This window comes from Carcharodon carcharias, chromosome 2, assembly GCF_017639515.1.
Source record: "Carcharodon carcharias isolate sCarCar2 chromosome 2, sCarCar2.pri, whole genome shotgun sequence".
In the NCBI taxonomy this organism is placed as follows: Eukaryota; Metazoa; Chordata; class Chondrichthyes; order Lamniformes; family Lamnidae; genus Carcharodon; species Carcharodon carcharias.
In genome coordinates, this window is record NC_054468.1 from 162783038 (window position 1) to 162796315 (window position 13278).

The 13278-nt window shown below is 41.5% G+C and overlaps 1 protein-coding gene across 1 annotated transcript in view; it reads left to right on the forward strand.

Moving 5' to 3' along the window:
• Window positions 1–328: 328 nt before the first annotated feature.
• Window positions 329–13278, forward strand: part of pde10a (phosphodiesterase 10A) — a 414859-nt gene continuing 401909 nt past the window's right edge. The window contains exons 1-2 of the mRNA XM_041207024.1: window positions 329–464; window positions 4773–4901. Of these exons, the coding sequence (XP_041062958.1) occupies window positions 329–464; window positions 4773–4901 (265 nt within the window). The remainder of the gene's footprint in view (window positions 465–4772; window positions 4902–13278) is intronic.

Sequence of the window (13278 nt, forward strand, 5' to 3'; positions counted from 1 at the left end):
TTAGAAAGCCCTCAGGGAATACAGGGATGGCTGCTTGGGGATAAGGGATACCCACTCAAAGGATGGCTCATGACAGCAGAACATTGTCCTCTGAGTCACTTGGAGGAGAGATACAACAAAGCGCATAAGGCAACACGATCCATTATCGAGCAGACTGTTGGCATCCTGAAGATGAGCTTCTGATGTTTGGACCACTCAGGTGGGGCTCTGTAGTACTTTCCATAGAGAATGCCCCACATCATTGTGGACTGTTGCGTTCTTCACAACCTGGTGCTTCAAAGTGGGGATCCCTTACCAGAGGGAAACCTGGAGTAGAGGTCCTCGGACGATGAAGAGAAGGAAGGGCAGGAACCTGAATTGGGGAAATGAGAGTCTGCTTCCATGTGAGGATGCCCTCAAAGAAGTACAATGTGGAAGACGTGTCTGTGCCACACTGATAGCCACACGATTTCAGGATGATTATGGTACAGGCAATTGGAGGGACAGTTAGAGCTACCCCTCCAAGGCCAGTGAAGATGCCTAGCTCCATGCTGTCTTGTAAAGAGTATGATTGCTAACGCATTTTGCTGAAACTTCAGTGAAGAGTTTGACACATCTCCCTGATAAAACTTAAGAGTAAAGTAGTTATCATGACTCAGTTACACATCACATGAGTGTGAGGCTCACAAAGGGAAGCGATCACAGATTGGAGCATGGATCACCCTTGCAATAAGAGGGCACATAGATGCATATGTACAACGCTTTCAAATAACAAGACCATTCTCCTAAACAGCACATGTATTTACAAAGGTACATTATATTAACAGTGAGCACCCATGACCCAGAAGTGATTTAAAAGCTTCTTAATTTTTCTAATTCTACTGCTATGTATCCTCGACATCTGCAGCAGAGGTGGCGGCAGCCTGCTTTGGCAGGCATCTTCTAGAAGGCCGAGAGCTGCAGGGCCCTGGCCTGCTTTGGGCCTCCTGCTGTATGGCAGGTGCACCCTCCTCGCCTGTATAGCTGAAGGTGATGGGGTCACAGGCAGAGGGATTGTGATCGGCTGGACTCTCTCGGAGTTACCTGCGTGGATGGCCCTGGAGTCTCCAGCTGCTGGTCCTCCTCCCTATGGATGCCTGTGGGCTCCTGCCTGACTCCCTGAGGTGAAGGCGCTCCTGGAGGGAGATCAAGGTGCCCACCCCCCTCTTGCCTAGCCACTGATGGATCCCACCAACGTCTATATTGATGGAGTGCAATTCCAAGTGCAAATACGGCAGGATCTGCTGGACCCAGGCTTCCAAGGCAGTTGCCACCCTTCCCATGGAGACCTCAAGATGCTCACATGTTGGAGCATCAGAGAGAACAGACGGACTTTATCCATCCTTCACTCTAGGCTGTTGACTGCCTCTCGCAACTCTACCTGATCTTCTTCCCACCTGTCCATGCATCTCCAGCATGTGTGACACGGCTGTTTCCAGAGGCTCATCATCAGACTCAGATTCAGCGGGTGCTTGATCTCCAGCAGTCCTTCAAGTGCCAGAGACCTGAACTGTCACTGCCTCCGACTGCTGTGTAGATATGCCCGAGAGGTGTTCCCCAGAATGTGAGCCTACTCTATAACTAAGACCCACCAGGTCGTATGTTTCTGCGCTGTTTGAGGGTGCAGTTGAATGCAGTGATGGGTCCTCTAATGGCTCCTCAGCTTCCTCATTTGAGGTGTCCTGGGGGCTCGGGCTTATGGGGTCTGGTGGTGTGTCAGGACCTGCTGGTGCCTGTAGGAGAGAGTAGATAGAATTAGTTCATGAACAAGCTGAATACAACATTTCATGTCACTCACTGAGAATGTCAGGATGTGATCAACCCATGGAGGGCTCATCTGTACTGGCTTGCTGAGAGGCTGACCTCACCTTCCCCACAGGAGTGGGCTCTGCCCTCACCTGCCAACTCAGCGGCATCCACCTCAAATTTGATTCAGTCCAGAATGTCAGCCATCCTTCCTGCAGTCTGGGGTCTCTCCCTCCTGTTATGTAAAAGCTTGGCCTGCATGAAGACAAATAAATGAAATATGATGAGAAGAATGGAGCAGAGGTTGGGAAGCACGCATGCCTACTGTTTGTGCTGAATCTTCCCCAGTAAGGGGATGGAGTTTGTGCAACATGATAGATGAGATGCTTGTGATGTTAACATGCCTGTGAGACAATCGATGGTGATTTGTCCCCCGCTAATATTGGGTGAGATCCCTGAGCAGTTTAACCCTTTCAGTGCATGATGCCATTATGAGAGGGTGAGATTGGAGTGAGTTGGAGGTTGATTTACCCTCTTGGAGCCATCTCTGGGATAGAGGACATTCCGGGATTGCCACACACCATTGATGAGGGCCTCCAGGGAATCATTATTGAACTTCAGGGCAGCTCTTTTCTTTGGGGCAGCCATCTGGAAACATCTTCTTCACATAGCTGGGCTGGAGAGAGTGAGGGTGGAGTTTAAATATGGCGCCCGGATAGTTGACCCTGTTAGGTGATGGTGGGGTGGACGAATCAGCTCCCAGCCTGCCATGTGATTTGGAGAGAAACTCACCTGTACATAATTAATTAGCTTCTGAGTGTGAAATTGGGTGCAATATCCCTCCACGCTATCCAGCGGGAAACTTGCTACGGAACCCACCCACTTAGTTTCAAGAATGGAAAATTCTGCCCTTGGTGTCTACCCTGTCAACCCCCTTCAGATTCTTATGTGTGTTTCAATGACCTCATCTCTCATTCTTCTAAGCTCCAAAGAGTATAGGCCCAATTTACTCAGCCTTTCATCATAGGACAACCCTCTCATCCCTGGAATTAATCTAATGAAACTTTGTTGTCCCAGCTTCAAGCTCCAGTATCATTCTGTTGAGTCTGCATGATACATTCTCTGAGGCCTTGTCCTTGCTTAGTGCAGAGCCCAAAACTCAACAAATTACTCCAGATAGGGTTTGACTGAGGCTGTGTATGAGCTCCCCTTTGTATTCCAACCCTCTTGAGGTAAAGGCTAATATTACAGTAGCATTTTAATTGTGTTTCATATCTGCCAGTCTTTAATGATTTGTATATCGGTATTCCTAAATATCTTTGTGCACCTACACTTCCTAATTCCTCACCATTTAAAAAACACTTGATTTATCTTTCTTGAGTCCAAAATGGATGACCTCACACTTGTCCATTATGAACTCCAATCTACTGTAGTTTTACAAAGTAATGTTTCACCTGTGTATGTTTCTGCAACTTCCTGCTCCCCCCTTCTGCATGCACCATTTACTGTTCCTGCTAACATTGTGCAAACTTGAGAAAGACCAGATATGGTGAAAAATTGAGATCCTAGATACAGGTCAGTGAGGAACACCATTTGCCAGATCCTGCCATCAGATACATACCTGTTGATCATTGGGACTCTAATATGGGAGCAGTAGTAGGCCACTTAGCCCCTCAATCGTGTTCTGCTATCTGTAGCTTATCTGTGAGCTTGCTTCATATAACCACCTTTGCTCCTTATCCCTTAATACCTTTGGCTAACAGAAATCTATCTATTTAAAATTTATAATTGATCAAGCATTAACTGCCATTTGCAGAAATGTGTTAGAAACATCTACCAACCTTTGTGTGTAGAAGTGTTTCCTAACTTCACTCCTGAAAGGTCTGACTAATTTTTAGGCAATGTCCCCTAATCCTAGATTCCTATACCAGAAGAAATACTTTCTATTTATCCAATCAGTTCCCCTTAATATCTTGAAAACTTTGATGGAATTAGCTGTTAACCTTTTAAATTCCAGGACATTAAGCCATTGTATTCATTTAGGCAGTTGCATATTTGAAATTGATTCATATTCAGAGTTACTGTGTTCTGTCAAGCTGGATAAGCAGTACAAGCCAATTTGAGAACCAACTCAGTCCCACCCTGTGGCAGGGCCTATAGGATAGATTTCCCTATATGGATGACTGACAGGCACAGCATACCTCAGTAATGCTGTGTTCTCAAAGGAGGAAGGAAGTAGATCATGTGACTTTACATTTCCTGGGCTATTTGCAAGGCTTGGTGCACTCCTGGGGCAGGCCCAACCATTGATTGGGTTTTGCAGTGGAAAGCAGAACAGGAATTTGAAGCATAACTGCTGGCCTAAGAGATCTGCAGCTGCAACCCTGGACACTGACCTTAAGATTGTCTGAGAAGAGGTTAAAATACTTGCTGATAAAGTTTTTGTGTTTTAGCCAGGATCACTGCACAACCACCACTTCACAGGTACAAGCTTCCTGAGACAAGTTCTAGAGCTAGATTTCTTAAGGGATGCCAAACTCTAGGCACTTGTCCCATGTTGTCAATTTGGGAAGCCCAGGAAGTCATGAGTTAGTGCAATGACGATGGAGACCTGACTTAATTGGTCTCTATTTCTTTTGTTTTCTTCATGGTGCTTTGGGAATGCCAAAGAGGAAAAAAATCACCCTTATAATTTTCAAAATGGCTCTAGACTTTTCCATTTTAGAATGACCTGTACACAATTTTTGATAATGGTGCAAGGCTGTAGTTCTGTAAATAATATTCTTGTCATGCAATGTACCTACAAGTTTTCATGTGACTAGTTGGAGTTTCACCCTCTCTTTTCGTTGCCCGCAACGTTCTTTGGATTTCTATTGATCAACCAGGAATTGGTATGGTCAGGATGCCTTTCCTGCAGAAATGATCTCGAGGGCATCTATTCCAGATTTTATGCACAGCTTTAGGGAGTGCTTGCACTCTCTTACTCTTATTGTCTTTTACCTTTGCAGGTCTGACAGATGAAAAAGTAAAGTCGTACTTATCCCTTCATTCAAATGTACTCGATGAATTTGTGGCAGAAAATGTTAATATTGAAACAGTGGAGAGATGGCTGCTGAAAAAACAGAGCAGACAAGACGGTAAGCTTACTGCTCTATGCTCGTTATTGAGGAGCTATATATTTGGCATAATCTACAGTTCATGCAGTGCAATGTTTTAATTAACATATGCAGCAAAAGCATTCTGCACAATATATCCCTGCACAGTTATTGATAGTGTTGATAGTACTGGAAAATGTAGACTGGGTAATGGGTGTATTTTCACATGCAAACCTGTGCTGTCTGGGTCCTTGCACCAACACAATCAGTTTTGGTTGGTATTGGTTCAACTAAAGCCAATATTTTCAAAATAGTAGAAAGTAGTTAACAAATAAATATAAATTACATTTTAAATACTGCAACGGAAAGCCACTCGAACCTTAAAATGTGTGTTTTTGAGTCATGGAAACAATTATTTATATCAGTATACAAACAAACAATCTATGTGTTACTGTGCACCCTTGTGATGAAGACTTTTGCTGTGCACCATTTTCCTCTATTTTCTCCACACCTGTTTACTCAGTATGCATGAAATGTGAATACACCAAGCAAAATATGAATAAATGAATTTTCTCCATGCAATTTTGCAGACTATATTTTCAAATCTCTTACTATTTTTTTTCACTTTGCTTCTTAGCTGTTTCTCCCCTTAATTGCTTTATTATTTTATTTTCCTTGCTGTTCTAATTTCCTTACTTGATCTCACTACTTCTGTAGCTTTCTTTTGGCTTGAGACATTGAGCAGCAACAAAATAACCACGAAGCAATTTGGGAATTTTAGTGACTACTTTGGAAGCTTCCCAATTGTGTAGAAATCCTAGAGAAACACAATCAGAATTTGTTTTGGAATCACATTGAATGGGAGCATTTCTATTCTTTGTGGTACAGTATTTTCTACAATTTTCTAAATCATGCGTTTTGCATTTATTTAGTTGTTCTTATGTATTTTCAGAAGTTAATTCAACATGGGAATTTTCTGCCATCCCATTTCTGATTATTTTCTCGATAGTACAAATGATCTTATATGCAACTTGTTAATTGTATATTGAGTGTTTTATTTGTATTCAGGTATTAGCTGGAAGTCACTTGTGCACGGTGAAACTGCAGTTGCTGAGTTTGGAGGTGCATTTTTGTAAAGTGTAACTCTTTTAAATAAAAGCTTATAGGTGTGTAAAAATCAGGCTCCGGTTCTACCCTTCACCACCTGGCGATCTAGAATAGAACACTATTACAACATTACAGTGGATGGCAGAACAATACTGTTTTAGTTTGTCAAAATGCTCGAAATTTGAAGTAATTTAGCCTTCAAAGAAGAATATTCATTTTCAATTGGCTTGAATTCAACAAATCAGTAATGGGTGCGTGAGGAAACAGGCAACTACACTGGAGTGAGAACCCAGTGAGTAGCGAATTAGGCTCACATGGGAATTTGGTGCATGAGGGAAAGAGTTGTGTTATACATAGGAATTATTCTAAGTAGGGACAGGAGCAGTTGAGCAGAAACTTACCTGGGTGTAAACCTCACCTTCGGAGCTGAGTTTGAAATAAAAATCAAGCAGTGACATCACAGGAAAACCATAATTTCATTGGTTGGTAAGAAACTGCTATTAGGGAGTGTCTTTAAATAGCTGTAAATTAGAAAAGTATATAATTTTTAAAGAAGGTGCTACTTGGATTTGAGTAAGAAACACCAGGAATACGGTGAAGTCAGGGCCAGTAACCTAAAGTAATATAAGTAAACCAAAGTAAAATGAAGTTACCATAGAGGAAGTAAAGATAAGACATGGCAGGGCAGCTTGGTCATGTGGAATGTATGTTTTGTAATGTGTGGGGAGTTGTGGTTACTACTGGTGAGCTAGACAACCACATGTGCAGGAATTGCTTCTGGCTGCAGAAACTTGAGCTGTGGGTTTCAAAGCTCGAGCGGTGGCTGAAGGTACTGTGATGCATCCAGGAGGCTGAGATCTGCGTGGATAGCACGTTGAAAGAGGCAGTCACACCACATAATTGGAGCATGGAGGGAGAAAGGGAATAGGTGACCCCCAGGCAGCCCAACCAGGCAGGTAGTGCAGGAGACCCCTGGGGTCCCACTCGCTAATCGGTTTACTGTCTTGGATACAGGTGAAGACGTGGTTCCTCTGAGGAGTGAAGTTAGACCCAAGTTTGTGGCACCACGAGTGGCTCGGCTGTACAGTAGGGATGAAGAAGAAAGGAAGAGCAATAGTGATAGGAGATTCATTATTTAGAGAACAAACAGGCATTTCTGCGGCCGTAGACGTGACTCCAGGATGGTATGTTGTGTCCCTGGTGTCAGGGTCAAGGATGTCACTGTGCAGCTGCAGGACATTGTTCTGGGGGAGCGTGAACAGCCAGAGGCCATGGTCCATGTTGGTACCAATGACTTAGGTAGGAAGGGGGATGTGGTCATGCAGGCGGCATTTAAGGAGCTAGGTAGAAAATTAGCAAGCAGGACCTCAAAAGTATTAATCTCTGGATTACTCCCAGTGCCACGTGCAAGTGAGTACAGAAATAGGAGGACAGGGCAGATGAATGCGTGGCTGGAAAGATGCTGTAGGAGGGAGGGCTTTGGACTCGGGTCACTAGGACTGACTGTGGGGGAGATGGCACCTGTACAAGCTGGATGGGTTGCACCTGAATAGAGCCAGGACTGAGTTCCTTGCGGGGCGTTTTCCTAGTGCTATTGGGGTGACTTTGAACTAGTTCAGCAGGGGCGTGGGAACCAGGAGAGAATATTAGAGAGTAATACCAAGGTGCACAAAATACTGGGAGAGACGGATAGCAGTAGAGCAGAGAATAGTAAGTTAATAGGCAGAGTTAGAGTGAGAGAGAAAGAAATGAAGTCTAAATCAGAGTTATAATACATATATGTGAATGCACTGAGTATAGTAAATAAGATTGGCGAGTTCCAGGCACAGATTGCCATGCAGAATTATGATGTTGTGGCGATAACAGATACCTGACCCAAGGAAGGACAGGACTGGGTGTTAAATATTCCTGGGTGCAAGGTGTTCAGGAAAGATAGGGCAGGAAGAAAAGGAGGAGGCGTGGGTATTGGTTAAGGAGAACATTGCAGTGCTGGAGAAAGAGTATTGTCCCAGAGGGTTCAAGGACAGAATCAATTTGGCTAGAGCTAAGGATCAAAAAGGGTGCAATTATATTGCCCAGTGTAGTCTATAGGCTGTCAATTAGTGGGAAGGATGTAGAAGAACAAATCTGCAGTAAAATTACAGAGATGTGCAAACATTATAGATTAGTTATAATGGGGGCCTTTAATTACCCGAATATAGACTAGGATAGCGTTAGTGTAAAGGGCAGAGAGGGGTAAGAATTCCTGGAGTGTGTCCAGGCAAATTTTCTACAGGAGTATGTGTCCAATCAAACAAGAAAAGAGGCACTGTTAGAGAAGATTCCTGGAAATGAGTTAGGGCAAGTGGATCAACTGTCAGTGAGAGAACATTTAGGAGACAGTGATCATTGTATCATAAGGTTCAGGATGATGGTAGAAAAGGACAAGAGGCAATCCAGTGTAAGAATAATTAACTGGGTGTTATGATGCGGCAGATGATATGTGCCAGGTGGACCAAATCCACAAGGGAAACTTGGTTGCGCTGTTACAAAGGTTTTGCAATTTGTATTTATTTCGAAATGCGTGCACTGAATTGAGAAGTAATAAGTCCACCGAGACTTTTAGAGATTTTTTAAAAAGTTAAATTAAAATATTTATTAACAACAGGAAAGATTTCAAGCACACACATAAGACTATATATTTCTACTATAATAACTCCTAGAATTCCTAATTAACCTAACTCCCAGTTACACCCCCTTTAAGGCGCCGGTCTAAAAATACATTTTAAATTTTAAACTGATCCAGCAAATTAACGCAATAACTTGGATAGTGGAATTTCAAATGACTTTCTCCAGCTTCAGTTTCGGTAGACAGCAGGTTTAAGCACAAATGCTGGAGGCTTCATTAAGGCTATTTCACACACTTCTGTTAGACCTCACAGGGCCTTCTCCTGACACATAGCCCCATTCTCCTTTATATATGTTTCTCGCTTTTTAAGATGTAAATTCTGTTGTTTCATATGTCTTTGAAACTGCATCTTCCTCACAATATAAACATTTTCATGTTGCTGCTATTCACTGTCAGTAACCTTTGGGAAAAAATAAGCATTCCTTAGCCTTGCTTATCTGGCTAGTTGTAAACAGACTAAAATCTCTTTGAAATCCAAATCTCCCTTCATCTATCTAAAAATGAAAATTCCCTTCTCACCTTACATGTTAAAACAGCATCCATGTTTATTCATTAGCATGCCAAGCACCTGGCTTCTTTTGATGAGTTAAAGCTTACTGTCTACTTGACTCCAAATGTAATTAAATCACACACAGACAGACCCGACTATACTTACCCCCATAAACCTACTTCACAATGAACCAGAAAAATATGATGAAAATTATTATTCTTTCATGACATGTGGAGCAGACCTCAATGGGGCCAGAACGGAGCTGGGCTGGACAGACTAGAACCAAAGGCTGGTGGGAAAATTAGCTGAACAATGGTCTACGTTCAAAAAAGAAATGGTTTGGCCACAGACAAGGTATATTCCCTTAAAAGGGAAAGGTAGCGCAGACAAACCCAGAAGCTCCCTGGATGAAAAAGGAGATAGAAATTAAGATAAAGAAGAAAAAGTGTGCTTATGACAGGTGTCAGGTAGAAAATATAATTAAGAACCAAGCTGAATTCAGTAAATTCAGATGAGAGGTGATGAAGCAAATAAGAGAAGCAAAGAGAGATTGAGAAAAGACTGGCAGCCAACATAAAGGGGAACCCCAAAGTCTTCTGTAAGCACATAAATAGTAAAAGGGGGGTAAAAGGATGAGTAGGGGTGATTAGGGATCAAAAAGGGGATTTACACATGGAGGCAGGGGGCATGGCTGAGGTGTTAAATGAATACTTTGCATCTGTCTTTACCAAAAAAGCAGATGCTACCCAGGCCATGGTGACAGAGGAGGAAACACTGTCATTAGAAGGGTTCAAAATTGACAAGGAGGAGGTATTGGATAAACTGTCGATACTTAAAGTTGACAAGGACTGGATGAGATGCATCCAAAAATATTGAAGGAAGTGAGAGTGGAAATTACAGGGGCACTGGCCATAATCTTTCAGTCTTCCCTATACTCAGGGGAGGTGCCAGAGGACTGGAGAATAGCAAACGTTACACCCTTGTCCAAAAAAGCTTGTTGTAAGGGTAAGTCCAGCAATTACAGACCAGTTAGTTTAACTTCAGTGGTCAGGAAGCTTCTAGAAATAATTATTTGGGATAGAATTTATAGTCACATGGAAACTCCAGAAAAATTGGATAGTGTTTACTACCAAAGTCAAAGTGGCGATTGCAAGAAACCCTTGGCAAATCACCACAATCTACATTTTGCTAATTGCTTCATCATATAACTAACTATATCTGATAGGAGTGTGCATATTTATGTTTCTTCCTTGATAAATTACAAAAATTAGTTTGTCTTTGGATGGCTACTGAATTACAGATGTGTGATATATCTCAGTTGGGCATTATGCGGATTTTATTTGCATCCTGTCCATTTTGATTTCTCATTGCTATTTCTCCCCACTGTATTTTATCACTTGAGGAATAAGCATTAGCAATGGTGAAATGCAAACTGCTTTTAAGACTGATATGTTTGAGTACCAGCTAAAGTTGCATTTTGAACTTGTGACCTTTTGATTTGCAATAGTGTCTATTGACTACCAACTGGTGTTGGAAATGAATTTTTCCTTCAAGCACCAATGCAGAGGTTCACCTTGCACACCAGCACTAATTCTGTACCATTCCTGACCTTTCCACAACATTACTTTTTTCCTGCATCACTATAGACTTATTATTAATGACAGTATTAGAAATGCAGGTCCCTTTTAAGAGTAAACCAGGACAAGCTTCAGAGTAAATTGACAGCAGGTGATGCCCATTGTAGTCTGTGCTTAAGAGCTAGGTTTTTCCCCATTTGAGGGAATTTTTCTTTCGGACAAGGTAAGGATCCAGAAAGGAAGAGTGAAAACTGGTATTTGTATTGAACTCGTGTTTAACCATAAAACAGTTGTGATTCACAGAATGTCTTCTGCCTGATTTGGTAAATGGATGTCCACCTATTAGACAGTTAACACAATATGCACATTGGCTTGGGATAACACACATTTATGATAAAGGAAACTATAACTTCAAAGTTGACATTTACATGAGGTAATTAATTATAGCTTAATAATTATAGTTGCAAATTTTGAAGATGACACAAAGCTAGGTTGGAAATTAATTTGTAAAGAGGACGAAAGGAGTCTGCAAAGGAGTATAGATAGGTTAAGTGAGTGAGCAAACATTTGGCAGATGGAGTAAAATATGGGAAAATGTGAACTTGTCCACTTTGGCAGGAAGAATAGAAGAACGGCAGATTATCTAAATGGAGAGAGATTTCAGAACTCTGAGATAGAGAGGAATCTAGGTGTCTTGGTGCATGAATCACAAAAAGTTAGTATGCAGGTAGAGTACGTGGTCAAGAAGACAAATAGAATATTGTTGTCTATGGCAAGGGGAATGGAATATGCAAGTAGGGATGTATTGCTACAGTTGTACGGTGCATTGGTGAGACACATCTATAGTATTCTGTACAGTTTTTGTCTCTTTATTTAAGAAAGGACATATTGCATTAGAAACAGTTCAGAGAAGATTCATTCGACTGATTCCTGGGATGACAGGGTTATCTTATGAAGAAAGGTTGGACAGGTTATGTTAATATCCATTTGAGTTTAGAAGAATGAGAAGTAATCTTATTGAAACATATGAGATCTTGAAGGAACTTGACAGAGTGGATGCTGAGAGGATGTTTCCCTCTGTGGGAGAGGCCAGAACTAGGGGATACAGTTTAAAAATAAGGGGTCTCCCATTTAAGATGGAGATGAGGAGAAATTTTCTCTCAAAGGGCCATGAGTCTGTGGAATCACAGGGTCATTGAATATTTTTAAGGCAGAGGTAGATAGATTCTTGACTAACAAGGGAGTGAAGGGTATCAGGGTTAGGTAGGAAAGTGGCTTTGGGGCTGCAATCAGATCAGCCATGATCTTACTGAATTGTGGATCAGGCTCAAGGGGAAAAATGGCCTACTCCCACTCCTAATTCTTATATTTGTATGTATGTATTTTCATTCCTTAAAGATTCTCATGCTTTTTTAATCTGTCCTAGTGACATTAAAACGGTAGCTCCCTCTTTAAACCTTACAACATCTACCAGAGAGTTTTTCGTTGGTTTTGTTTTGTGTTATGTTTTTGGGTTAAAAGTTGAATATGTAAAAATTTTACTTTTCACACAAAAGATTTATTTGATGTCTGTGCCACATTGGTTGAATGGTTTAGGCCCATACAGCGATGATAAAGTCCACTAGATGTAGTGCATTCATCCTGTCCAGCTTATGTTTTCATGTTGTTATGATCTTGTTATACAGACTGATAACTTTTAAAGAGAAATTTGAACTTCCAGTTAATAGCTTAAGAATAATACTTCAAGATTTCATGTTTTAAAAATTTCTATGGTAACAAATGACTAAAAACTCTATTGACTAAACACTATTTTCTTTTCATAAGCAACTTATGAACTACAAAAAAGAGTTAGCACAACCACAAATTACCTGCTACAGTTATATGTTACACTGTCCTGTAAGTGGACAGTTCATCCTCCAGGTACCCAGTCTAAAATAATTCTCCACTCCCGATGGCTTGTTTCCTTTTTTACTTTTCCAGTTGGGTAACTTCTGATTCCTGACTGACTTGCACTGTGAGAGTTACACTATAGATTCTTTTGCTCTAGCTCAAGCTAGGCAAAACTTTCAGCCTCCTTTAAATCCTCATGAACTCAGTCAATCTAAGCATGAGCACCCACCCACCTTCTGTGTGGTCAATAATATAATCAGCACTGTCTTTCCTTTAGGTGCAAGATTGTAGGGAAACCTGTAACCTAATCTCAAAAATGGCTTCCTCTGCCTGCTTCCCCCTGACAACTTGAAATCAATTGATTATAGATTGAATCATTGCTCTCAGTTTTTTCAGTGCCTTAGAAGCAAGTCTGCCTCCCAAATAGGGGAGGGTTACAATTTGTGCCCAATTCAAACCATCAGCAACTAATATCCCTTCAGCCACTATGTATAATAATACACCGTGGATGTTTTCAAAAGGCACAATCTCAATTTGTTGTTGTAATTCAGGATTTCTGTTCAGCTCATTCCCAATTTTCTGCAAGCTCTTACACTAGCCTTGTTACTCGGTAGAGTTGCTAATTAGCTGCCTTTGGTCTCAACTCCCTTTCACCTTAGAAGTAAATGGATAATTTATAGCACAACT